This window comes from Paramormyrops kingsleyae, chromosome 9 (assembly GCF_048594095.1).
Source record: "Paramormyrops kingsleyae isolate MSU_618 chromosome 9, PKINGS_0.4, whole genome shotgun sequence".
NCBI classification, from domain to species: domain Eukaryota; kingdom Metazoa; phylum Chordata; class Actinopteri; order Osteoglossiformes; family Mormyridae; genus Paramormyrops; species Paramormyrops kingsleyae.
The window spans coordinates 23626696-23654328 of record NC_132805.1 but is presented as its reverse complement, the minus strand read 5'-3'; the positions used below and the strand labels follow the sequence as shown (position 1 = coordinate 23654328).

Here is a 27633-nt window from a genome sequence, read left to right as displayed (position 1 = left end):
TTCCTAATATTGTGCAATCAGTGCTATCCGCAAGCAAACTTTAGCGATTTTTTTTCAAACGTTTCTTTACAGAACATCACCGTAAACACAAACACAAGATTGATGGTAATATACATGTAATGAAAAAATGTCATAAAAATCCTTATTAATGGCAAAAATTACTTAACATTTATGGGTCTGCTTGCTCGAGTGGGCAGCCATGTTATAAATTTCTCTTAGCCCTTCGTTTGAAGTGAGGTCCCGAAAAATCTTCGTTTCGAGGGCTATCTAGCCCTTCCCCTTACCCCTACCCCTCCAATCAAAAGAGAATTGAGACACCCCTACCCCTACACGTGAACGCGCCAAACGGAGGGGTAGGGGTAAGTGTAGGGGTAAGGGGTAGAATTGGGATTGGGCCTAAGACATTCAATGCCCCATTCTACAGCAATACAAGCATATAAAGAGGCAGATTTAACAGATTCTTGAATATTTTAAATGACACTTTGTCATGGATTGCTGGTTCGAACACAATGCCGCAGACAAGCTACCTGTTAGCAGATAGTTGCCACAGCCCAAGCTACTTTTAGCACCAGTCGTTGAACTGCATGTTATCAAAACTAAAGGGTATACAATAAAGCGAGATTAAGACATGGACCCTTCAAAACCCATTCAATATTCCTTTATCCATTAGACTAACCCTGCACAACATGCGGCCCGTTAAGGCTTTCCTTGCGGCCCTTGTAACCAGAACCGAAAATATGGGGTTATTGGAGAAATGTGTACCCCGGATATTTTAAGGTGGGAAAAGAATGGGCAGCTATACTTGTCAGTTCTTTCAACAGCATCTCTTCAGTTGAGCATGTAGCTGTGACTCGGTTTCTGGTCTTTCATGAGCGTACTGTGTTTGTGCTGGTGTCACAAACTTGCGAAATACGGATTTAATCAACATAATTTCACGTGATTAAATGAAGAAGGGCTAGTGATGAGTGGCAATAGTCGGAAACAAAAAATTAATTTGGAGCACAAAGTTTTTAAATCGGGAGTGGACACAAAAGTACTTTTTCATGTCATACAATGGTAAAATACTCTGTCTGGTTTGCCAAGAATCAATTGCGGTTCCAAAGGAATATAATGTCCAGTGACACTTTGAAACAAAGCATAGTGAGCTGACAAACTTGGACGAAAATGAGATGAAAATTAAGGCGTCAAACTTCCTGAAAACTTTGAATGGGCAACAACCACTTTTCAAGAAAGCAAAGACAGTGAGGTTGCTACGAAAGCCAGCTTTTTAATTTCCAAGGAAATTGCTGCAGCTGGGAAGTCCTTTACGGAAGGGGACTTTATTAAAAAATGCGTGATGATCGCTGCATCTGAATTGTGTCCAGAGAAGAAATGTGCCTTTGAGAATGTGAGTTTTGTCCTGGATGACTGTGCAACGAAGAGTGACATCTCCAACAACCTTCAGGACCAGTTAATTGAGAAAGCTACGCAATTCAAGTACTACTCGTTGGCCACGGACGAGAGCACAGACATAAATGATACTGCACAACTCTTAAGTGGAAATTAGCGGGAGAACATTTTAAAACAAAATTTGAGGAAGCACTTCCTTACACAGCGTGTAGTTAGAGTATGGAATAGTCTTCCTGCTAGTGTGGCAGAAGCTAAAACCCTGGGTTCCTTTAAATCAGAGCTAGATAAGATTTTAACAACTCTGAGCTATTAGTTAAGTTCTCCCCAAACGAGCTTGATGGGCCGAATGGCCCCCTCTCGTTTGTAAATTTCTTATGTTCTTAATCTTCATTCGTGGTATCGACGATAACTTTGAAATTACTGAAGAATTAGCAGGGTTGTGTTCAATGCAAGAACGAACCACCGGGAAAGATATCTCAAGTGAAGTGAAGCACTGTATCACGCAAAAATTAGGCATAACTTTTCAAACATAGTGGCAATTTGCACAGATGTCAATGTGTGGGAACAGGATTGGTGCAGTGGCATTGTTTGAACAATTTGTTGGGAAAAATTGTCCATCAACAAGTCTTATGCAGCAAAGTACTGAAGTACGATCATGTCATGTCAGTTGTTATGACTGGACCGACCGGACCAGACTCGACCGACCGACCGACATACGACCACAGCTGATCTGATAACCAAGATGGCTGCTAAGTAAGGCATGACAGTGTGAGACTTCATCACCAACTCAAAATGTGAATGTTTATGACCAAAGAAATTAAGACCTACTAAACTTAAACTGAAGACTTCATAAGACTTTTCATGGCCTTAATTATTTCAACTCAAATTTCAGACATTTTATGACATTTTAATGGCCCCTGGACACCCGCTTCAGAGGGGACAGGTGGGACTTTCCATCTGGCCAGCAGATCGAGACACAGGCAGCAATGGGCCACTCACTGGTTGCACACTTTGGGGCACCCCCGCGAGTCGCGGATAGATCCTTCCAGCCTTCCCCGCCTGCTGCACTGGTAGTCACCCTTCTTGCTGGAGCTGATCTGCCACTCGCAGTAAGGGTCCTGTGGTTTGAGGGTGACATGTGAGGTGACAGTTTATCATTGGCTGAAGGGTGTTAAAGCTGGGGGCGAGAGATTGCCTGGCTGGGAAGACCAACCTAACGGGCCTTACAATGGCAAAAAAAACCTAGTATACCTGAGTGCAAGCAGCGCAGTCACGGTAGTCCTCACAGAGGGTACAGTGCTGTGGAGTGATCAGCAGGTGGCGTTCCAACTCGCCAGACATCTCCAAGCAGGGTTCCACAGAGGTGCGGAGCAGACAACGGTTCTGTGGGGGGCACCAGCCACAGGACTGATCTGAGAGACAGGCCAGGCAGGAGTAGTACTCTGAGCAGGAGCTTGAGCGGTACGGCTCCAGGAAGAGGAAGGAGATCTCCTGCAAACGGGACCAGGGCAAGAAGGAGGAGACACCAGTCAGGAGGTTCCGGCAAGAAACCAGGAAAATAAATGTTATAAAATGTTAAATGGGCCAGTACTGACGCTGCCTCCAGGAAAGACGGTCCGGTTCCAGGTCAGGGCCATCTCACTGGTGTGGCCCGACCCAGAGTTGTTAAGGTAGCCCTCTGCCGCCACCAGGTAGCGGTTACCCCGGGTCAGGTTCTGGAAGAGACGGAATCCACTGGGCCTAGCCAGCAGATGGCTTTCCTTTTCCTGTTGGGCCCCCCAGCGGCCAATGACATCTGACTGAACAGTTGGGGGGGGGATTGAGGTTTGAGAGAAAAAAGTGTCAGGGCGTCTATGTCAGGTCAGTGGGCTGCAGCACTGTCCCGCAGGTGCCCTCGCTCACCAGTTTCAGGGAGTTGGGCCCTGCAGCCATGCGGGCCATGAAGTGGAGCCTCTGGATGCGCGCCCACATGGAGACCGTCTCTGTGGTCGGGGGTGCGGGGGGAGGGGAGCCCCACAGTGGGTGGATGAAGCCACGGAACTGCAGGGTGACGTCCATCTCGGTGGAGGGGCTGAGAGTGATGGAGGTGCTACGCAAGATGGAGACCTGGGGGGGAGTGCAAGTGAGGGAGGGAGCGAGACAGACAGAGTGGGGGGTGAGAGAGAGAGAAAGGAGGAGGGATGGAGAGAGGGAGGGAGAGATATGTGATATGCTGCAGTGTTGAGTGTTAAGCGTAATGAAAGCAGGCGGACAAGGGTGGCCTCAGCACCTTGTCTGGCTGGGAGTTGTTGCGTGGGTGCTGGAAAGTGAGCAGGTGCATCCCAGGGACGAAGTTCTCAGCACGGCAGGAATTGAAGAAGGTAAGAAAGCGCGTGCGCTCCCCCCACCAGCCGTAGGCCCCTGAGATCTGGTCCACGCGGCAGGCGCTCTGCTCTGATAGGCCAGATGAGGACAAGAGGCAGGTTCAGCAGTTGAGCTTTCCATTCGGCTGGTGTCACAGATCCACCACACACAAGCGACTCCTCACCTGAGACGGGCAAGCAGGACTCATTCTGCACGCACCACCCAAAATCCCCCGGGGCGCGGGGGAGCGAGGCCGGGCTCCCGCTGAACACCAGGCACGACTGACAGTCCGACAGGAAGCGGGCCAGGCCCAGGCAGCCGGTGCTGCCACACTGTGGTGCGAGACAGAAACGTGGTTATGGGTGGGGAGAGGTGGCATGAGCCTGGAGCGCCAAAGCAGGCAGGTGGGGTGTACCGGGTCAGTGGGCTGGTACTCGCGACAACGGCCTTCACACCAGCTGCACTCGGGGTTCTTCAGGCATGAGCTCTCATCAGGGGCCTCAGCGCACACAGCGTCCTGAGTGACAGGGCCCACACGCCCGCGTTACATGCAGATACAGCGACTCACCAAAGCACATCACAGATTGTGTGAGGAAAGTGCAAACCCACAGAAAGTCAAAGGTGGGAACTGATCCCACAACCCCGCAGGTGTGAGGCTACATCTCTACACACTGGTCCACCCCTAAATCACATCACCGTTAACACATGCATTACATTTTTTCCCCAAATGACTTTCCTCACCCTGTCTCCAGGATCACTGCTGACGAAGAGCGGGACTTTGTAAGCCAGCAGGTCTCCACGGGCGATCCCGCTGTAACCCCCAGCAACCAGGAGCAGGCGGCCCTCCATCACCGCAGCAACGTGGGAGTATCGTCCCCGCACAATGCCCCCTCCTGGTGGGTGGGGGGGGCATGACAGCTGTCAGTGGTGGTGATGACATTAAACCCTGGAGCATCCGTGCATTCAGCTAGACGTGGCTGGTGTTATAAGTCATTCAGTTGTGAGCACAGCTCAGGAATACGGATTTCTTTTTCCACCGCTTCCTGGGGCCCTCACTCGGCCCTCCCTGCACGGTACAGGCCTAACTACAGTGGCCCTGAATGTCAAACCACAACAACATTTCAAAAAACACAACAGTATTGAAAACACAACGACATTTCAGAAAATGGAAAGGGTAGGTCCACAAAAAATAAAGGTAGTTGATGATAACTATGACGAAAATTTTTCATCAACAAAATTAACACTGTGTTCCAGAACCAGTAGCGAATGAGAAGGATTCGCAGATGTTTGGTAGAGTCACTAAAAATGGTAATATGTGCTTATTTCTATAGTTTAAACCATAAATATGCTCCCAAAACACTTTAAATTAAAAGTTAGCTTAACACATTACCTTTAAAAAAACAAATGTTTCATGTAAAAATAGAGTACAGTATCGCCTAACGGATATTTGTCACTAGCACATTTACGGTACAGTATACTAATGTTACCCCTACTAATTCATAGAACACGGCATTGGCTGCAGTTTTCTTTTGCATTCACAGTAAGATAAAATGAGTAAACGAACCCTTTCAGTGTTTATAGCAAATGCGTCTCGAGAGGGAAACCCGGGACGCATTTGCTATGTACGTAAACATTAGCATCTTTCAAGAAATGTATAATTTTTGTGCATTGAATTTACATTAGCATGTACTTACTATTACAAAACAGTTAATTTACATGTAACCATTAGCGTTCCTGTCACATATTGCCGGGGCACGGACCGGGGAAGCAGGGACAGGACGCAAGGAAATCGGGGAAACACGGGTTTTAATCAAATGGGAAAGACAAGCAGGACAACGGGACAGGCAGCAAACTGAAAATGACGTCAATGACCGGACTCAGGAAACATACTTAAACGTAGACTTAAATACACAGGACTAATGACAGCAACTCGAAACAGCTGATCACACAGGGATTCATGAGAAATATTAAATGAACTGTCATGAGTGATATGGGTACCGTCCAATCGCAATCACTCCAAGACTACTGTCCAATCACGAACAAGAAGTGTGGTCCTACCCTTTCAGTTTTCTAAAATGTTGTTGTGTTTTCTGTAATGTTGTTGTGTTTTGACCTTCAGGGCCACCGTACTTAACCCTAACCCGCATCGACAGCCAACGCGCTCAGGTGGAGCTGACTCACGCTGTATGGGGTCCACCCCGCCAGTGACCCACTGGTGACAGCCCAGGTGATAGAAGAAAATGTCCTCGTCATAGCACTTTTCCTCTTGATAATGGATGTGCACGTTCCCACCTGAAAAAGAGGGAGGGGATGGATGGAGCAGAAGAGGGGAGGCTGACCACGACCAGCAGACAGGCAGGTTTCCCGTTCCTCTTGGTCATGCCGAGCGGCACGGCGGTCTCCTCACCGAACACAACCATATAGTTGCCGATGACGGTGGCAGAGTGGAATGCCCTCTCCCTGGGGCCGTTGGCCGGGAACCGGGAGCGCAGAGAGGTCCAGAAGCGCCGGTCCAGGTGGAACATGTCCGTGGAGTTGACGCGCACGCTGAACCTGAGGGCGACCGCACCGTGTCAACATGCTTATAGGGTGTCGCCGCCCCAGCGGACTCCGCGGGCCATCACCCTTACCTGGCGGTGGTGGGTCTGTGGCCACCGTAGACCAGCAGGGTCCGGGACGGCCGGTGGAACACCATGGAGTGGCCCGCTGTGGCCGGGGGCTTCCCCCCAGACGGATGCACCACCTCCCACTGGTGTTTCCGCAGGTCAAACCGGTACAAAATCGAGGAAAACATGTCCTCTGGGGTGCGTCCTGCGGGAGAGGTGACAGTCAGTGCTGGAGGCCGCCACCCGCCTCACACCCAAACGTGGCTAACGTACCCCCAAAGATGTAAAGGTAGCCATCCACCACAGCGGCCGCATGGTTCGCCAGTAGGGGAGCCCCTGGAAGGTCCCCTCTCCCAAACTGCTCCCACCTGTCCTCCAGGGGGCGGTACATCCAAATGTCGCCTGCTAGAGAGCCATTGGCAAGCTCGCCGCCATACACAAGCATCTTCCCCTGCCATTCGACGGCCGTGTGGGAGTGTCGAGCCGCCTGCCATGAGAGCAATGTTATTTCCCTATTCTCACCAGCAGGGGGGTGATAATGATTTGTCAGTCGCATTAAATCACAACAGCATATGAAGGGAGGGTGAGCTGGCTGGCAGCTGGTTAAGGCAAGGCAGTAAGACGGCCCCGCAGGGAAATGGGACCAATGAGAGCTCTCATCGGTAGGAGCTGAACCAGGGGCGGTTCTCACCGGTGTAACCATGTGCTGCACCTCCTCCCACTGGTTACTTGTGAAATTGTACTTCACCAGGTCCCCCAGAGCCTTGTTCAAGTCAAACCCTGACATGGGCAATGGACACAGCAAACGTCAGATAACACAAAAACATTGATGTGCTCAACAGGTAAGATGAGCCAACGGCAAGCTGTAGAGGCCACAATGGACGACGGAACAGACATTGAACATCTAGTATGTCATCATCTTATCAGAATAGACCAGTAACACCAAAACAGGCATCAGGAATCCCTTAGTTAGATTCCCGATTTCAATTCACACGTGTTACAGTTTTATTTAATGGAAAAACACATGGATTTTTGCAATTGTAATAAAAGCAATAAGAGGTGTTGAGAGTCTCACCCCCAAACAAGTACATGGCTTCAGTGGAGGGCAGGTACACCCCAGCGGCAGCCGTGCGGCGTGGCGTGTTGGCGTCGCCCCCGCTGACCTCCCACCACTGCCCTGCCCCGCTGTCGTCACGGAGACCCAGCTGGCAGCTCTGCCCGACAAAACCGGAGCTGCACAGGCAGCGCTCACCCTTCTGTGGAGACAACATCCTGAATCAATAACTGGGGAAGTGAGAGCCTCCACACAGAGAAGCATATCTTTGTGCCCTATTTGATCTTAATTCAGCATATTTTCAAGTTCTTTATTATTTATGGGATTGACTGCATCTTTTGGTGAGTGTGGTGAGTGAGGAGAGTAACCTGAAGTAAAGGGACAGAAGAAACAGTAAGCTCTAATGTGGCCGGCCCACCTTGTCACAGGAGCCGTGCAGGGGGCAGACATGAGGGCAGAGCGGGCTGCTGCAGTCAGGCCCCCCCCAGCCCTCAGGACAGAGGCAGTGGGCTGATAGTGTGTCGCAGCGCCCATGCCCGCTGCAGGCTCCCGGGCACACCGAGAAGGAGTAGGTGGCATTGAAGCCCAGCAGGTTGTAGTTTGCATCACTGAACAGGTGCAGCAGCATCTGGGAGAGAGAGAAGCAGACCAGGCCAGATGCATGGGCTGGGAGTCGACAAAAACAACACAGATCCAAAGAGAGAGCGCTCCTTTTTACAGCACTCCTTCGGACCTCCAGACAGAACTTCCCAGACATTATGATGTATACAATGCTGATACTGTTTTGTGCAGCTGATTTGTAGCATATCACGGCTGTCTTATTTCTGGCTATGCAAACGTGTTACCATGTGTATATTACACGTATATATACAAATGTATTATTACCTTGCCAGACTTAGCCTCGATAGGCTGTGGCAGGGTCGTACCGCTGAGGCTGGCCAGCAGGGGGCTCCGGTATGAGTCGCCATCATAAACAAACAGGTAATCGTAAGTGCACTCCGTCTCCATGAAGGTGAAGTTCAGAACAATGCTGTAACTGCTGCTCGGGGCTGTGGCGGTGAAGAAAAAGGGCAGAATATCAGGAAATTCCTTATTGCATTCGAATTGAATGCATTTTAAAGATCACCAATAAACTAAAGGATTTAGGATTTTTTGGTTTGGTGGTAACAAAGCTACAATTGTGGAATTATGTCAGAAATTAATATAAATGCACAGTTTAGGTAACTGCCTGAATTACTATCTGTTGGGGTTCTCGCTTTTTTCCCTTAAGATAGTTAACTAAGCTGGTTTTGAAGACAGATTAGGTAGTGCTTAATTGTGAGATATACTTCACCATGTTCCTCAAGGCAGGTTTTTTAAACTGCACTTATTTTCCAGAACATTATGTTGCATCCATTCTAGGTAGGGTGACCAGAAAATCCATGTCAGGGAGGACACTTTGAGCTAGGACAGTACAGTGGTACCTCAGTTCTCGAACTTAATCCATTCCGGACTCTGGATCGAATCCTAAAAAGTTTGAGTTCTGAGCGAATTCTTCCCATAAGAAATAATGGAAAACCAATTAATTGGTTCCCGGCCCCCCAAAATTACACCTAAATGTGTTTTTTTCTTTAAATGCTTTTTTTTTAAAAAAAAACACAAAATGAACAGGATAAAACAAGAGCAGCATTTTTTTCTTAATGGCTTCCAAAACGATAAAGATCTTATCCCAACATTACCCCTGTGTAACTGTCGCTAAGATGGTTATTTTATAATTACTTTTTTGTTGGTTTGATTTAATATAGAATTCATACTGTGTTAAATGTGTATCAGTGCCCTCTGCTGACTATTTAATTGATCCGTGTTAACCTTTGAACACATGGTCATGTGACTGAATTGGGCAGGAGTGAATGCACTCTGGGAGATTCATGTAGTCGACTTGTGGGGAAGCTTGTCACGGCAGAACCTGTAATAACTCCTAAACATTTGGTCAGAAGGCACACACGGTAATTTCTATTTATTGTATTTACTTGTTGTCTTGTGTTGATTGTGCTGTTTAGCAGTAATATTGTGGATCTTTTATGTTTGTAAGATTAAATGTAATGTAGGAATTTAGTAATATGTTTATTTTATAGTTTTTCACGGTGTTAGAAAAATAAAGACGGAATAAACTTCAACATCAGTCGGGCGTATGTTTTCTGCACCAAATGAAGAACTGTTAAACCCTGTCCTGCCCCGATCGTCCGCTCCTTCCGTGTGCCACACCCCTCGTTAACCTCATGTGGGATCCCCATGTGATCAGCTGTTTCTGGTTGTTGTCATTAGTCCTCTGTATTAAGTTCGTGTTTCAGTTTGTTTCCCCAGTCCGGTCATTGGGTGTGTTCGACTTGCTTACAGCGCTGGCTTAAAGCAACGCATCCTGATCCTGACGCAATGCATTATGGTTAGATGCATTGCGACCTCTCACCCGGCTGCACAAACTGGAACCGCCTCCATGACGACACACCTTTGCCCTTATTGGCTGAAGAGTTTAGTTACACGCATGACGTTTGTATCCCAGGCAGTTCCGATGCGTAATCTGTTATTTCTCCCGAATATCACGTAAAGCAGTGAGAACTGGTTTTCAGTTAATTTACCTGGTAAAATAAAGTTTAAATAAATGACACAAATGTTCTAATAGTACACGTTAGTGGTTTATTTATTGTTAGTTACTGTAATGTTGCGCTGCTTTATTTGGTTAATCGTCCAGTCTGTGAAGAAGGCATTCAAGTAAGAATTGCATTGTAGTATGACTCATTTCCTGGCGCATACAATTTATATTAGGTCAGCGCTCTCGGTTCGACTTCTGATATTCAGATCGAGTTCTAGGTCAAACTGGTTTGTTCGACTTTCAAGAAATTCGAGTTCTATTGAGTTCAAGAACCGAGGTACCACTGTATTTGTAAACAACATTTTCAATGAAAAGGATCTGCAGGAGGTCACTAAAGGGCGTAATTCTTGCTGTGTGCTGATTGGTCAGTCTCATCATGCGTGTATCACTAATGTTATTGTGAAATAGCTGAATGTGTCTTTCTATCAAGCAAACAAATCAGTCAAAACACAAGAAGAATTTAACTATTTAGCCAAGCACAAGAGCCTTTCGGTTTTAAAGCAGTTTGTAAAACTTGAAGTAGCTCAAAGTGTCCCAGACATTGATTATCTGGTCACCCTAAATAAGGCACACTGAACTAACACCATTATTCTGTCAACCCAACCTTTCCTTACCCTTAATCAGCCACTCGCAGTTGCCATTGACAGAGTAGTTTCCCGGCCCATCTGTGACATACCCTGGAGGTCCCCTGAGCACCTGCCGTTGGCCCTTACAGTCCCCAGCCTGGCTACTGGAGACCCAGGCCCACAGCAGGACCATCAGGAGGGGAGAGAGCCAGCCAGCCATCTCTCCCACATCCAGTCCGGGGGCACAAGATCAAGGCAGGAGTCAGTCCTTCAGCTAGTTTAAAAACTGGGAACCTAAAACTGAAACCCAGAAATGTGACTGATTAAAGTTGCCCTGCATGTGGCCCAGTCCAGTCCAAACAAACACTATAACAACACCATGATGGGGAAAATGGGGAAGGGTCGGATCAAATGCTGAAGCCTGGCTAATGTTTGAGAAGTAGAAAAGTTCAGGTCTTAATAACTGTAAAGTCACGGAAACAGAACACAAGTCAAATATAACAAGGAATCACCTTAGCGTTTACTGGTAATTATTTATTTGCATTTTGTCTTCCTACGACAATTTCTTTCTGGACAACATATTTTAAAAAAGCGACTAGAGCACCAGCTATATTTCAACAGGAGTCCAGGTAAGCTAAAAGATAACTTTTCATTCAGCTGCAGTAATATACTTGCATAACGTGCAGTATGATAATAATGCACAGTAAAAGCTGAGAACTGTATCATCTCCGCTTGGAAGGAAAGGCTTCGCTATGCAAGCCTTAAATAGAATTTAATCGCTAGGCAAATAATACGCAGAGTATTAAACTAACTCAATATTTAAATGAAACTGTAAGTTGAAAACGACAAAGGTTTTCCAAACCTCACCAAGCAATTTAGGCTGTTCGCCGAAGTTATAAACAGCTACGCATCCAGCGAGCGAGATCTTTATACATTTCCTTTTATATAAAAAATGTAAACAATTCGATAATTGTTATTAACTATCGTTCAAATATTACCGTTAAATAATGTACACATCATAATATACAGCCGCTAGCCCATAATAATCACAACAAAAAATAAAACGGTAATAATGATGACGATTACCGTTATTATAACACTATCGCTATTATTATTATTTTAAATAACGATAATGATATTTGTACTACTTACCGGTTTCCACGTCGTCATATTCACATTTCTATTTATCCTCCCACACACTCCCCAAACGAGGCGGCCGTCCGCAGCACTGCCAAGCGGCCGCCGCACTGAGCTTACACGGCTAAAGGACGGCCTCCAGCCGGCCACCCACTCCAGTCTGAGGATTTGTTGGGGCCTGTAGAAAGGACCGCTTCGGATGCAAACACAAAGGCGGCCGCTAGCGGAGCTGCAAAACGACACACGGCAGATGCACGGCGTCGTAAACACCACTGAGGGGCATGTCAGTCCGCCATTTGAAGAAAACTGCGGCGATCACTGCGGCCACGGACCGGATACCAGCTCGGGCCACACAAAACGGGGACAACGGATGGACGGTGTCACTATCGAAAATGTTACACCTACCGAAAACCTTATGCAAGATTACTGTCAAGCACTAAAAGCAACGCGTACACAGATGCAAATATTACAATTGGCAAAGCAATATGGTTTAAATACCACAATAAAGTGACGGCTGAACTAAATATAAACATCAATGACCCATCTCACAATACGTGACCAATGAATGATGATACAAGACGTCCACGCCCTGAATCACGCAATCACGGTCTGCCGCAAAACGTGAATACATGCGCAGTATTGGGCCTGTGGAAGTGTACATTACGCATGCGTAATAAAGAAGTGCCGGAAAATGTGGTTTTGTGGACGCATGCGTGATTTATGTGCGCATGCGTAGTAGTGGAAGTTACATTTTCGGTAGGAGTAACATTTTCGGAAGTGACAAGGTGTAACATTTTCGGTAGTGACAGACGGATAGACAGAAGATGGTACAAACAAGACGGCGTGTCCGCTAGCGTGCCCAGCGCCGTGACGTCACGGCCACGTTCGGTCACGAAACACGGGCCGAATACTGCCGAAACGGGCACCGAACCAGGGGACGAGCGGCGGTGTGTCCGGCTCAACGATCCGGGTAACTGGTAACTGGAGCCCAAATAGAAATAAACATACAAATTCATTACATGTTTTCCCTGGTGCCATAGGTGTGAGGCAACTGCGCGCCACCATATGGTCATATTCCAACAAAATATACAGATAATATTACTATAAATATTATGTAGAACAGGCAGTTTTGGGTGTTCCCCAAAGCAGAACGTCCCGGTTAGCTGGATAACTTAAGCCAAACAGTAAAACTGTCCAATAGGTGGAAAGGTAAGTAAACATTCCTGTTGGACAGTACTTACATTTTACTTATCTGGCTAAAGAAAAAATCCTGCTTTGTGGAATACCCCCCGGAAAACTGGTTTTAGTGTGAACAATGAACCGCCATACACACAGGATAGCGGTTTTCCTAAGCCAGGGATGAGCAAGGACTTAGCTATATGAGCAACACAAGGTAGCAGCAAGGAAGTTATAATTTTTGTTGTCATTCGTAAATGCCATCCAGTTTTGTCTTAAATCACTTCTTCATCCCTGACAGAAGTAGTATTCCTACATTGCTATATTTGTTCACGTTCTTGGCCTAAATTGTGCCCCCCTATAGGCGCCTATGTAGTACTGCATCTACATGCATTTTTTTTTTTAAACAGGAAGAAGGAGGAGCTGTTGACCTAGCCTAGCGTAGCCTCGCCACTTGCGGATTGATTGGATTACAGAAAATTGTTAAGTATAAGTGTTTACATTTAAAAACAAGTGCCACTGACACCTCTACGGATCGGTAGAGGAACCAGACCTTTTTTTGTTTTGAACCCTGGAGAAGTGAGCCGTCATTTCCTCGGTGAACTGATGAGAAAGTGAAAGTAAAGTATCGAGACGGGAGTCATGGAGGACTACGAAATGCAAGAGAGGCCCTCTCTCCTTGAGGAGGACCTCACATGTCCTGTGTGCAAGGATATATTCAAGGAGCCCGGGCTCCTGCCCTGTAGTCATAGCTTCTGTCGTGACTGTCTGGAGCGCTATTGGCAGCAGAAGGGAATCCGTGAATGCCCGGTGTGTCGGAAACGGTGCGAAGGGGAACCCATACCTAACCTGGCCCTGAGGAACACTTGCGAGTCCTACCGGAAGGAGAAGGGCTGCTGGGCGCCATCCGGGCTCGAGCCGCTCTGCGGTCTGCACCGTCGGGAGCTGGTGTTGTACTGTGTAAAGGATGAGGAACCGGTGTGCGTCGAGTGTGTCACACTGCACCCGGGGCACGAGCTGAGGCCAGTGGACCGGGGAGTGCCGGCCTGCAAGGTAGGAGGCATGGAACTTTGCGATCATCATTCACAGGCATTAGGGGGAGCTGTGAGTGTGGAACCTGTTTGACAGGGAAATTTCACACATAACATTGTTTTAAATTTGTCATTTGTATCCTGTCCACTTTAGGAAGAGCTTAATATTAAAATAAAGGTCTTGGAGGAGAAGTTGGACCTATATAAGAAAATAAAAAGAAAATACAGTGAAACACTGGAACACATAAAGGTAATATGGCTGTTTGCCATTCATTTTAAACTGACATTATTTCAGACAGGACAGGGTGCTCTGATTTTTTTGTGTGACACGATGTGGCAAGCTAGCTTGCTAGTTTAATGTTTTGACTCCAGATTCACCCTGTCTGTTAACTTCTGCTACTTAGAAAAATGCCCGGTTGAATTTTTGACTCAGAATCAGGGGTTTCAAAGCTTTATTAAACCAGGATCAAATGAAAATAGTCCAGAGCTAAGAACTATATGTGTGCACACATATAAGAAATTGGACCAGTCACCCCTTAAATATTTTTTGCATTGCATGAACTGAATTACTGTTAACCTGTAAACATACAATGTGCTTCTGTAGACCCTCAGTTGAAAATCCCTGACCAAAGTGAAAGAAGATGGCTAGTTAAATTACTGCACAGTTAGTTTTTCCAGAGATAAATAGGGGTCTCCAACTCCAGTTTTGGAGAGCTCCTGTCCTGTAGGTTTTCTATCCTACTTGGCTTCTGATGAGCCACACCTGTTCTCAGGTAAATACCAGGAACAGGCGTGGCTCATCCAAACCCTGGTATGATAGAAAACCCTTCTGTATAGTATCTCTCCAGGATCTGAGTTGGAGACCCCTGCTTTGACATGATTCACTCCATTAAGGGGCCTGGTATATTGTGCTAAACTGCTTTAAGAAACATAAATAGCTGATCCTGCGTGCTGATCCTGGTCCTTTTGCTCAGGCAGTTCCATGTCATGTTTGTTAAGCCCAAGATTAGCCCAAATATTACACTCTGTACATTAATTGTATTTTCAGATAGATGATCATTTGAGGGGAATGTGTAGCTCAATGGGTCAGACTTTGGCCTCAGATCTTCAGAGTTGTAGGTACAATTCTGCCTCCACTATTTTTTGACAAGCTTGAATTCATGTGAGTTGCCTCTGGATTCTTCCTGCAGTACAAACACATACATTTGGAAAACTGGCATCTCTGAATTGTCCACAGAGTGTGACTATGCCATGTGGTCCAATGGCATCCAGTCCAGGCCTCTGCTCTGTGCTTCCTGGGATATGCTCTGAGCTCACTGTGACCTTGTGCTGGTGAAGCTGTCGAAGATAGATGATTGAATTTTTTTTGCATTGTGTGCAATCAGAGTAGAAAATAACTCGGGCTGCTCTCTTCAGATTCAGACTCAGCAAACGCAAGTGCAGATAAGCAGCGAGTTTGAGAAGCTCCGAAAGTTCCTGGCAGAAGAAGAAGCACGAAGGATTGCTGAGCTGAAGTCAGAGGAGGAAGAAAAGAAGCAGAAAATGAAGAGCAGGATTTCAGAGCTGAATAAAGACATCTCAAAGCTGTCAGAGCTGCTCCAGTCCATAAAGAGGGAGATGGGGGCAGAGGACCTGACCTTCTTGCAAGTATGAGATCTTTTTGCATACTTGGCCAGAACTGACATCACAAGCATTTAAGGTTAAGATGAAACTTTATTGATCTCAGTATCCAGTGCAAACAAGTGAACATGGTTCAAACGGATCAAAAAAGTACACAGTACACAAATAGAATATCTTGAGAAACGGAATATTGGAATATTAAACTAACATACTAACTAGTAATAATGATGACGATAAGGATAATATAATATATATATCTCCGTAATATGACAAAAAACGGGATGCTTCCTGATGTGTTCTGGCCAGTGGTGGAGGGTGACTCGTCAGGGGGAGGTATTGTGGGGCCTGATGGCAGCAGTTGGAAGGATCTCCAGTAATGCTTTGTTGCACACCATTGGGTAAATGTGCTCCAGGACAGCGCCCCCTGAGTGCTTGGCTAGAATTGGTTCATAATGTTGTCCATTTTTGCCAACGTCCTCTTTGCTACTGTCACCACTTGTGAAAAAGAAGTCTAATAAAGCATTTACATTAATAATGGTAATAATAACAGTACACAGTAACATTGTGACCCTGTACTAGATTAACTCTTATAGGAGGTGGGTAGTAAAGTTATTAATTGCTTCATTTTATAGTTTTCTAGTTAGTGTGGGATCATTTAACCCGTACAGTACATCACTGCAATTTTTTTAGTCTGTCAAAATTGTAGAAGTAAGTGAATTCACAAAAACTTTCCAGAAAATATTATTGTTTGCCTTTCAATATCATGGATTTCATGGAGTTTTTTTTTTCTTCATATTTGTACATTTAAAAATGCATTGTCAATGATGCGTTGTTTTTTTTTTCAGAATTTCCAATCCTTAAAAAGAAGGTAAGTACACTTCACTACATATACCAGCATGCAGTTTTCCAATTCTTCGCCCAATCCCACACAGCAGCCAACTCCGAAATGTCGCTTCAGGGCCCAGTGGATCAACGAGGATCCCCCGAATGTCGCGGGAGGGCTCATTGATGTGGCTGGTCACCTGGGATCCTTGGGTTACAGGGTCTGGGAGAAGATGCAGTCGTGTGTTCAAAAGAGTGAGTATAACTGGGGTCTGTGAAGACAAAATGTGAGTTTTACAGTTACCTGGGATATCCGCCTATTGAAGGTTCAGCACAGCATGTGAAAATCAGAGTCATGATCTCTGTGAGACGCATAAACGTATTTCTACAGGTGATAGTAAGATTGGAGTCACAGCGCAGGTCCAGCCAGCATTCAAGGCCCCTGTTGAGATCGAAGGTTCAAGGACCCAGTGGCATCATTTGTCTGTTGGCCCTGGGATTTGAACCGACATACGCTGCCCCTAGGCAAAAATCAAGAAAAAAGGGTCCAAATTATTCAGTTAATCATATAGGTAATTACAGGAATTATAATTAAGAGATAAAAAATTTTATGAAAATAAATGAAAGCATGGCTGGTCTCAAAATCCAAATCTTGTATTTGTCAATCAAATCAGTCAAAGGGGCAGTTCACCCCAAAACTGAAAAAAAGATATGTTTTAGAGGGGCTTTATTGCTATCAATCATCTAAATTGTTCTGCTGGGAGTTTACTAGTTTTGGAGATATCAGTTGTAAAAATGTTGGGCTTCTGTCAAATATAAAGGGAGTGTGTGGCATTCTTTCTGTGGTGATTAAAACACCAGAAAATACATTTGAGAAATTCAACATTAATGTCTCTTACCAGAAATCATGACCTGGTTTTTGATGATAATCCACAGACTCTGTAGTGAGCAGTTTAAGGTACGAACTATTTCCTTCTACCAAACTCCAACACACCAACTGTATCAGAATGCAAAAGATACAAGCACCTAGAGCTGCACGGTTCTGAAAAAATGTGAATCATGATTTTTTATTTTTTTTTGCTTAGAATTGAGATCACTATTCAATGTAATTATTTTTTTTCCTCAAATGTCAACATTTATTGCAGTCATTAAACTGAAAAAGGAAACAACAAAACATGTGTGTCAAACATATGATTGATCCAGGACCAGCATATTAACTACTGACAAAAGAAAGGAATCACTCAATTGGCCATTCAGTTAGAGTAACCAAAACAGCCATAGACCATAGCAAAAGTTCCAGTACCAAAAGTGCCAGGAGGTACTTTTTTGGTACTTTGGGGTGGGATTTGAAATGCTTTCTTTGTTGATTGGTCATGCAAATAGCCGGCCTCTGAAACGCACTACAACTACGGTCTTGAAAACGGTTGCGAACTTAGAAAACAATGATTAACAAGGTAAAAACATAATAATAATAATAATAATAATAATAATAACAACGGATGCGTGGATAAATGAAGTGACCCAAGCTTTAATTGCGATCTGGTTAGAAGAACCAGAGATCAGAATAGCATGAAACGAAATTAAGTATTTTATATAATGCACTAGGACAGCACGGTATTGGGTAATTTCTAAGCATTGTAATATAGGGGTACTTATTTAAAAAGCAGTTTTTCACAAACCTGTCTAGGAGTGATTTGGACAGCAAGGATGAAAATGGTTATGATTGTCTTGGAGAATGCATGCAGCGCTCATGCAAAAGCAGCGGTGATAAACTTTAAACAGATTTTTAAACAAACTAGAATATCTTGAAAAAAATAATCATTAAAATTAGAAAACTTGCTAAGTTAAATTTTTCTTATGACAGAATAAAGATGTTTTAGCGAGACTTAAATTCCCTGAACTATAATGTCTGTTCCGAATTGAAGGTAAGAAAAAGCCTGATCTTAATCTAGCTGATTGACGATGTAAGAATTGCATGTGCATAACATGCAATATTGGTATTAATATCGCACATCTGGCTGCTGCATTCTGTACTAGCTGAAGTTTATGTAAGGATCCAGATGGGCAACCAGAAAGGAGGGCATTACAGTAGTCCAGTCTGGAAGTTACAAAGGCATGTATTTTTCTTCATCACGAAGTGAAAGCATCTTACGAAGCTTGGCTATGTTCCGTAGATGATGAAACGCAGTTCTAGTAATACTTCTTATGTGGGCATCAAAACATAGATCTGAATCAACTAGAAGACCAAGATTTCTAACCGCCGTGTTAGGTTGTGTAGGAAGGCCACTAATGCTGAAACTATAATGTCTGTTTCGAATTGAAGGTAAGAAAAAGCCTGATCTTAATCTAGCTGATTGACGATGTAAGAATTACATGTGCATAATATGCAATATTGGTATTAATATCGCACATCGTCCAGCCCTATAATATATTACAGCCATTTGTCAAATTGAGTACAAAATACCCTGCCTCGTGTTGTGATGTAATTCAGTGCTGGTACCAGTTTTTACGCTAGTGGAAAACCAGCACCTTGAAGTAGCGTACTTTTGGTACTTTATTGAAGTACCAAAAGTAAGGTACACTCAGGGAAAAAAATCATTTGAACCCCTGCTGATTTTTCTAAGTTTGCCCACTAACAAAGAAATGATCAGTCTATAATTGCATTGGTAGGTTTATTTGAACAGTGAGAGACAGAACAATAACAAAAAAATCCAGAAAAATGCATTTCAAAAAAAGTTTTAAATTGTCGCATTTTCATGAATGAAATAAGTATTTGATCCCCTATCAGTCAGCAAGATTTCTGGCTCCCAGGTGTATTCTGTACAGGTAACGAGCTGACATTGGGAGCTTTCTCAACTCATTACATGTGTAAAAGACACCTGTCCATAGAAGCAATCAATCTATCTAGATTCCAAACTCTGCACCATGGCCAAGACCAAAGAGCTTCCCAAGGATGTCAGGGACAAGATTGTGGACCTACACAAGGCTGGAATGGGCTACAAGACCATCGCCAAGCAGCTGGGTGAGAAGGTGACAAACAAACAAACAAATTTATTTTTGTATAGCGCATTATCACAACATTACATCGTCTCAAAGCGCTTTACAGCATCCCCACCCAAAGCCCGCAGTGAGTAAGCCATAGGCGACAGTGGCAAGGAAAAACTCCCGAGAAGGAAGAAACCTTGGGAGGGACCAGACTCAAAGGGGGAGCCCATCCTCCAGGGGCCGGCAGGAAGAGTCAAACAATAAAATTTGAGACACAAATGGGGAGATGACAAGCCGGTGCCAACGCTCCCTCCAATTGCCAGGCAACCAGAAGGCAGATGATACAGGCAGAACGGTGAGCTGAATGCACGGACATCATTGGTAGTGGCGACGTCACATGTAGCAGGGTGTGCTGGACATCTTGATAGATTGAGGTCTCCAGGCAGCACCCCCCAGGAGGAGTAGGGGAAATAAAATATGCAATTAGTCAAAGTAGGAGAGACTATAGGAAGTGCTAAAAGTTAGGCGAGTGCAATATGAAGTGCAATGTGCAAGCTCCGGCAGATATGGCTATGGCAGCATAAGTAGGAGGGAAAGGCAAGTGGGAATGCAGGCATGGGGAGTCCCTGAAATGTCAGCACTCCAGTCCCACAAGCGATTGTGAAGCTAGAGTGACAGCACTGTCAATTCAGTTAATCCAAAGCCAATGGCACCGATCCCCACCCAGCTCTACACCTCACACTATAGGTCTAACTGGGAGTGAGGAGTTAGCTAGAGCTAGAACTAGTGTCCCTATAAGCTAAACTAAACAGGTGTGTTTTTAGTCTAGACTTGAATATTGAGAGTGAGCCTGAAACCCGCATATCCGGTGGAAGACCATTCCACAGCTGAGGAGCTCTATAGGAGAAAGCTCTGCAGCCTGCCGTAGCTCTTTCTACCCTAAGTACTAACAGATATCCCACGCCTTGAGAACGAAGCAAGCGCGGAGGGTTGTATGAGGTCAGCAGATCACTGAGGTATTCTGGTGCAAGGCCATTCAGTGCTTTATACACTCACCTAAAGGATTATTAGGAACACCTGTTCAATTTCTCATTAATGCAATTATCTAATCAACCAATCACATGGCAGTTGCTTCAATGCATTTAGGGGTGTGGTCCTGGTCAAGGCAATCTCCTGAACTCCAAACTGAATGTCAGAATGGGAAAGAAAGGTGATTTAAGCAATTTTGAGTGTGGCATGGTTGTTGGTGCCAGACGGGCCGGTCTGAGTATTTCACAATCTGCTCAGCTACTGGGATTTTCACGCACAACCATTTCTAGGGTTTACAAAGAATGGTGTGCAAAGTCCTGTGGGCGAAAATGCCTTGTTGATGCTAGAGGTCAGAGGAGAATGGGCCGACTGATTCAAGCTGATAGAAGAGCAACTTTGACTGAAATAACCACTAGTTACAACCGAGGTATGCAGCAAAGCATTTGTGAAGCCACAACGCGCACAACCTTAAGGCGGATGGGCTACAACAGCAGAAGACCCCACCGGGTACCACTCATCTCCACTACAAATAGGAAAAAGAGGCTACAATTTGCACGAGCTCACCAAAATTGAACAGTTGAAGACTGGAAAAATGTTTCCTGGTCTGATGAGTCTCGATTTCTGTTGAGACATTCAAATTCAGTCAGAATTTGGCGTAAACAGAATGAGAACATGGATCCATCATGCCTTGTTACCACTGTGCAGGCTGGTGGTGGTGGTGTAATGGTGTGGGGGATGTTTTCTTGGCACACTTTAGGCCCTTTAGTGCCAATTGGGCATCGTTTAAATGCCACAGCCTACCTGAGCATTGTTTCTGACCATATCCATCCCTTTATGACCACCATGTACCCATCCTCTGATGGCTACTTCCAGCAGGATAATGCACCATGTCACAAAGCTCGAATCATTTCAAATTGGTTTCTTGAACATGACAGTGAGTTCACTGTACTAAAATGGCCCCCACAGTCACCAGATCTCAGCCCAATAGAGCATCTTTGGGATGTGGTGGAACGGGAGCTTCGTGCCCTGGATGTGCATCCCACAAATCTCCATCAACTGCAAGATGCTATCCTATCAATATGGGCCAACATTTCTAAAGAATACTTTCAGCACCTTGTTGAATCAATGCCACGTAGAATTAAGGCAGTTCTAAAGGCGAAAGGGGGTCAAACACCGTATTAGTACGGTGTTCCTAATAATCCTTTAGGTGAGTGTAGGTTAATAGCAGTAATGGGCATCCCCACAAATTTTTTAGTGATTGTGAGAACTCTGGCTGCTGCATTCTGTACCAGCTGAAGTTTATGTAAGGATCCAGATGGGCAACCAGAAAGGAGGGCATTACAGTAGTCCAGTCTGGAAGTTACAAAGGCATGTATTAATTTTTCTGCATCACGAAATGAGAGCATCTTACGAAGCTTGGCTATGTTCCGTAGATGAAACGCAGTTCTAGTAATACTTCTTATGTGAGCATCAAAACATAGATCTGAATCAACTAGAAGACCAAGATTTCTAACCACAGTGTTAGGTTGTGTAGGAAGGCCACTAATGCTGAGGTGGTGAAACTTATTTCTTGCAGCCTTGGGACCAATTACCAGTACTTCTGTTTTTTTCTGTGTTTAACATTGGGAATTTTTTTGCCATCCAGCACCAGATATCTAATAGACAGTCTTCTAACTGAGATAGGAGTGATGTATCATCAGGGTTAACAGATATATACAACTGTGTATCATCTGCATGACAATGAAACCCAACACCATGATTTCTAATAATGTTGCCAAGAGGTAGCATGTATAGGGTAAATAGTAGTGGGCCCAGTACTGATCCCTGTGGGATGCCATATTTGACTTTGGTGGCCTTGGATGATTCATTGTTCACATGGGCATACTGATAGCGATCAGTTAAATATGAGCGGAATCAAGAGAGTGCTGTCCCCGTAATGCCAACTACACCTTCTAACCGGTCCAAGAGGATATTGACAACAGTTGGTACGATTTATTCGCAAATAGAAGAACCATAAAATAACTGCCAGTCTCTTTCGGTCTGGAGCTCCATGCAAGATCTCACCTCGTGGAGTTTCAATGATAATGAGAATGGTGTGGAACCAGCCCAGAACTACTCAGGAGGAACTTGTCAGTGGTCTCAAGGCAGCTGGGACAATAGTCACCAAGAAAACAGTTGATACTCGTAACACACTACGCCATGAAGGACTGAAATCCTGCAGTGCCCACAAGGTCCCCCTGCTCAAGAAAGCACATGTACAGGCCCATTTGAAGTTTGCCACTGAACATCTAAATGATTCAGAGGAGGACTGGGTGAAAGTGTTGTGGTCAGATGACACCAAAATCGAGCTCTTTGGCATCAACTCAACTCGGCGTGTTTGGAGGAGAAAGAATGCTGCCTGTGACTCCAAGAACACCGTCCCCACCATCAAACATGGAGGTGAAAACATTATGCTTTGGGGGTGTGTTTCTGCCAAGGGGACAGGACAACTTCACCGCATAAAACGGAGGATGGATGGGGCCATGTACCGTCAAATCTTGGGTGAGAACCTCCTTCCCTTAGCCAGAGCATTTAAAATGGGTCATGGGTGGGTATTCCAGCATGACAATGATCCAAAACACACGGATTGGCTCAAGAAGAAGCATATTAAGGTCTTGGAGTGGCCTAGTCAGTCTCCAGACCTTAATCCCATAGAAAATTTGGGTTTTCTATGGGAAGGTTCGAGTTACCAAACATCAGCCACGAAACATTAATGACTTGGAGAGGATCTGGAAAAAGGAGTGGGACAAAATCCCCCCTGAGATGTGTGCAAAACTTGTGGCCAACTACAGGACACGTCTGACCTCTTTGATTGCCAACAAAGGTTTTGTCACCAAGTACTAAAGCATTTTTTTGTTATTGTCCTGTCTCTCACTGTTCAAATAAACCTTCCATCAAAATTATAGACTGATAATTTCTTTGTTAGTGGGAAAACTTACAAAATCAGCAGGGGTTCAAATAATTTTTTCCCTGACTATACCTGGTATGTGGGAATAGCGCCCTTTAAAGAGAATGTAGAATTATGGGACACTTGAGACTCTGGGGAAAAGTAGGATCACTTCTTTTGATCCAGCTGATAATACAATGCAGAAGAACAGTTGTAATATAGAAATGAGGTCACAGTTTTTTTTAATGATTGATTGTGCAGCCCTATGAGCATGCAACTTAAGTGCATTAGAGAGCCTAAACTGGCTGTAAAGTGTGCACCCTGCAATGGATGTTTGCTTCCTACCTTGCACCTCAGAGGTGTCTTGCTTATTCACTTTACTTTTTTACTTTATTTAGGTAGCTTTTAATTTATTTGATTATGGTAATTTTTTATGTATTTATACACGCACAGTAGTATGTTTGCATATTGTGTGAATTGTTAAGGTGTCCTTGAGTGCCTTGAAAGGCGCCTTTAAATAAAATATATTATTATTATTATTATTAATTGCAATTAATATATTATAAGAACATAAGAACTATACAAACGAGAGGAGGCCATTCGGCCCATCGAGCTCACTTGGGGAGAACTCAACTAATAGCTCAGAGTTGTTAAAATCTTATCTAGCTCTGATTTAAAGGAACCCAAGGATTCAGCTTGCACTACGTTATCAGGAAGACTATTCCATACTCTGACTACACGCTGTGTAAAGAAGTGCTTCCTTAAATCCAGTTTGAAATGTTCTCCCGCTAATTTCTACCTATGGCCACGAGTTCTTGTATTTGAACTAATGCTGAAGTAACTATTCAGTTGAACAGCATCCAAACCTGTTAGAATCTTATAGACCTGGATCAAGTCTCCTTTGCTTGATGCTGAACAGATTTAGTTCAACTAACCTTTCCTCGTATGACATTCCTCTAAGACCAGGAATCATTTATACATAAATTATTCCTGAATCATCAAATTGATTTGCATGATTACGCTGCCTGACCTACAGATCACTATATTATCCTCCTGAGACCCAAGGAAAAAAGTGTCCTTCAATTGTAGGTTATTTGTCTTTGGAGGAAATAAGACGTCTTACAATTTAGATTTTTTAAAATTTATTCTCATTTTTATTTCACAGCATATATTCTTTAGTGCACAACAAGAATAAATACGTTTCCCAACATCAGTGAAAAAATAAATGCAAAAATACAATGTCCACTACAATGGACATAAATGAATAGGTCGGGTCTCAGGAGGTTACACTCAGTTCTTTCAGCCGTCTAATGAGACTTTTCCCACACCTTTCTTGAATGGATGAAGAACCATTCTGATGCCCTTTCAATTCAATTCAGTTCAATCGAATTGTACTGCAATTCGACTACAATTATACAATGCCAGAGCATGTTTAAAACAAAATGTACTGTATGTTTGTGTAAACTCCAAAAATGAGGACCGTGCCAATGGTCTTAACATAAATGCATTACAATAATGATATTGATGATGATAATGTAACATACTATATACAGGAAAATTTCATTAAATATAAACTGTCAAGACTGTTATTTAGAAATATATGCCAAAATAAGTAAAGGGGAGGTATGTAAACACTGTGCAACAACCATTGTGATGGCCCAGTCATGACCCTTAATATTCTTGTCTGTAGTTCCGGTCATACTGGACCCCAACACGGCCTCACCCTGGCTCTGGATATCACCTGATCTGTCCAGCGTGAAAGACAACCATGGGAGGCAGCAGCTCCCGGACAACCTGGAGCGCTTTGACCCCTGTGTATTCATTATGGGCTCCCAGGGTTTCACCTCAGGCCGCCACCGTTGGGACGTCCGCGTGGGTGACAACCCCAAATGGATTCTGGGAGTGTGCAAGGAGTCGGTGGTGCGCAAGCGTCGTTTCACCGTGACCCCCAGTGCCGGCGTCTGGACCATCGGGCTCAGCAAGGGCACCTACAATGTGCTGACTACCCCACGCACGGTGCTGAATCTGGAGATGAAGCCTGACACAGTGAGGGTGAAGCTGAATATGGACAAGGGAGAGGTGTCTTTTTTCAACCCGAGTGACGGGAGTCACATCTGCACCTTCACCGAGAAGTTCACTGAGAGGGTCTTTCCCCTTTTTGGGCCGGGACTACACAGCACTCCCATGACCGTGTGCCCAGCTAAAGTCATCATAAGAGCAGTGTAGGCACTGCACATTGGGGTTACACACATGCATGATTACATAAAGACTGTAGCCATGTGGCTTAGAGAATCGAATGGCTTTTCTGCCGGATTCCTTAGTATATCCTGCGCTAGGATACGCAATCTTAAGCATATAAATATTAAGATTTAAGTTGACATGTAAAACTGTCTGGTATAAGTCTTATAGATACTGCTAAAACATATTTGAGAAAAATGTTGCTGCTTATTTGTATAAGGAGTGGATTTCTTTGGGAATCTGTTTTTTCTGGAGGATTGTTTCTTTTAAGCAGCCTTGGTGGCCACTGGGGGGAGCTGTACACTGGCACCTCTGGAGAATTACGTCAGCCTTCTTTTTTGGAGGATATGTAACAGCGCATTATATAATAATAGACAAACTGTGAATGAAAATATCCATTTTGGTTGTTTAAGACAATGCACCATATTTTTACATTTATAATATCCACCACACTTAACATTTATATTTGTTAATTTGACGAGATTCATTTATGTAATTTGGTTGAATGATCTTCTGCTGATTTGGGTGATTGTTCTGTCTTGGTGCCTTTAGAGTATTCATTTTGTTTATGCTGCCTCTGGGTATGATTATCAATAGCTTCAAAATTGGTTACTATTTTTATGCTGGTGATATTAATTTCTATTGCTCTTTTAAACATAATGAATAAATTAATGGTATTTGTTGACTGTATGAATGCTATCAGGGACTGGTTAGCGGGTGTTTTTTTTTTTTTTTTTACAACTTGTTGCCAAAATGGAAGTTTTATTAGAATTTAGTGATCAGTGGTCATTGTTGACACACCACAGCACAGTGCACAACAACAAAACGTATCCTCTGCATTTAACCCATATGTGACATTATGACAGCAGGGGGCAGCTAATTCGGTGCCCAGGGCGCAGTACCTGGGGGGGGTACCTTGCTGGTCAGGGATTCAAACCTGCAATCTTTCAATTATAAGTGCGCGTCCCTGACCATTAAGCCAGCACTGCCCACAGTCCCTAGTGATTTTGATAACCTATAAATAAGAACAAAATTGGAACATTATCTTCATAAACATGTTATAATGTCAAAGCTAACACATTTTGCACAATTTTTTCTTTAACTAGACTCCCATATTAATCATGTTACTTTGCACTTGCTTATACTATTTTCACAACAATTGTTTCTAAACTGCATATGGAGATGCTTGCACATTTGTGTTTTCTCGCATTGACTACTGTATTTGTCTTTTCCCTCCCTTAGTACACCATCTTTCCTCCATTTACAGTCAGTTTGAGTAGCTTCAGCACATCTGCTTACTAAATTTAGTAAATTGTCCCATGTGACTCCCCTTTTAAAATCAATCTTATTATTCCCAGTTTCTTATAGAATGCAGTTTGAGATTTTAACAATTTTAAGGTTTTTCATGGTCAGGCCCCCGGTTATTTATGTGATTTATTTTATTCGCACCATTTTACTCTCATTTCCCTGCATTTTGTAATAAGTAAAATTTAATATTACATATTGCATTCAAACTATTCCAAAATGCAGCAGATTACAAAATGCAAGTGGTGTCATATTATGAAGAGAAAATTTGTTACATTGTGTCGAGTTATTAAATAATGCAGTATTGTATAATGTGTAGTTACAGGGTGACTGTCAAGGATGTTGCTAGGGCTGTTTTAGGGGGGATTTATCCCAATAAATGTACACTAATTAGTTCAAATAGCGCATTCTCATTAATTTCCATTACAATCAGACTCCCCATGAAAAGGCTTAGCCTCCATTCTCATAAATCCCTAGTGACACTTCTGTCAACCTGAAATTATGTTCATTCTACATGAAAATTTCCTGTTGTCACTGATCGGATGCCAGAGGCGAACTTAACCAGATATTTACGCAGATAGGACTATACAAAATAGCTATAAAGCCACCTTTAATGGAAAATGGTTGACAGAGAAGGAAAGAGTCACTATTCTGTAATGTTATAAACATATTTGTATATCCTCACAAAATTTGATCAATAGTAAATCCTCAAATCTTAATTGATTAGCCTGAAATCTTTATATGTACCATTTTATATGATCTAAATATTCTGTAAAT

General features: G+C 43.9%; 2 protein-coding genes across 4 annotated transcripts in view; one reads left to right on the top strand and one right to left on the bottom strand.

Moving 5' to 3' along the window:
• megf8 (multiple EGF-like-domains 8) overlaps positions 1-12364 on the bottom strand; it is a 40186-nt gene extending 27822 nt beyond the window's left edge. The window contains exons 1-18 of the mRNA XM_023833199.2: positions 11740-12364; positions 10636-10887; positions 8278-8441; positions 7811-8020; positions 7414-7594; positions 7030-7118; positions 6612-6825; positions 6363-6543; positions 6140-6285; positions 5914-6024; positions 4474-4625; positions 4148-4249; positions 3917-4064; positions 3659-3822; positions 3292-3495; positions 2985-3188; positions 2641-2880; positions 2389-2507 (exon numbers count right to left, since the gene is read on the bottom strand). Coding sequence (XP_023688967.2) covers positions 2389-2507; positions 2641-2880; positions 2985-3188; positions 3292-3495; positions 3659-3822; positions 3917-4064; positions 4148-4249; positions 4474-4625; positions 5914-6024; positions 6140-6285; positions 6363-6543; positions 6612-6825; positions 7030-7118; positions 7414-7594; positions 7811-8020; positions 8278-8441; positions 10636-10807 — 2801 coding nt within the window. The 5' untranslated portion in view covers positions 10808-10887; positions 11740-12364. The remainder of the gene's footprint in view (positions 1-2388; positions 2508-2640; positions 2881-2984; positions 3189-3291; positions 3496-3658; positions 3823-3916; positions 4065-4147; positions 4250-4473; positions 4626-5913; positions 6025-6139; positions 6286-6362; positions 6544-6611; positions 6826-7029; positions 7119-7413; positions 7595-7810; positions 8021-8277; positions 8442-10635; positions 10888-11739) is intronic.
• A 112-nt stretch (positions 12365-12476) lies between these two features.
• On the top strand, positions 12477-27256 carry trim35-28 (tripartite motif containing 35-28). Of its 3 annotated transcripts, none has more exons than XM_023833201.2 (7): positions 12477-12694; positions 13311-13953; positions 14086-14181; positions 15348-15578; positions 16397-16419; positions 16510-16628; positions 25004-26241. In XM_023833201.2, exons 2-7 carry the CDS (start codon positions 13543-13545, stop codon positions 25537-25539), a joined length of 1416 nt encoding a protein of 471 aa, XP_023688969.1. In that variant the 5' UTR covers positions 12477-12694; positions 13311-13542; the 3' UTR covers positions 25540-26241. The 3 variants fall into 3 exon arrangements, with proteins under 3 accessions (XP_023688969.1, XP_072572676.1, XP_072572677.1); XM_072716575.1 differs by having other exon boundaries at positions 12477-12701; XM_072716576.1 differs by lacking the exons at positions 12477-12694; positions 14086-14181 and having other exon boundaries at positions 13306-13953; positions 25004-27256.
• The last annotated feature ends 377 nt before the right edge of the window (positions 27257-27633 follow it).

Bases quoted from the DNA above. Each gene is read 5' to 3' on its own strand.
- trim35-28 (XM_023833201.2), top strand. From the start codon at position 13,543: ATGGAGGACTACGAAATGCAAGAGAGGCCCTCTCTCCTTGAGGAGGAC. The intron at 14,182-15,347 runs GTAATATGGCTG...TGCTCTCTTCAG, and splicing joins AAACACTGGAACACATAAAG to ATTCAGACTCAGCAAACGCA. The intron at 15,579-16,396 runs GTATGAGATCTT...TTTTTTTTTCAG, and splicing joins AGGACCTGACCTTCTTGCAA to AATTTCCAATCCTTAAAAAG.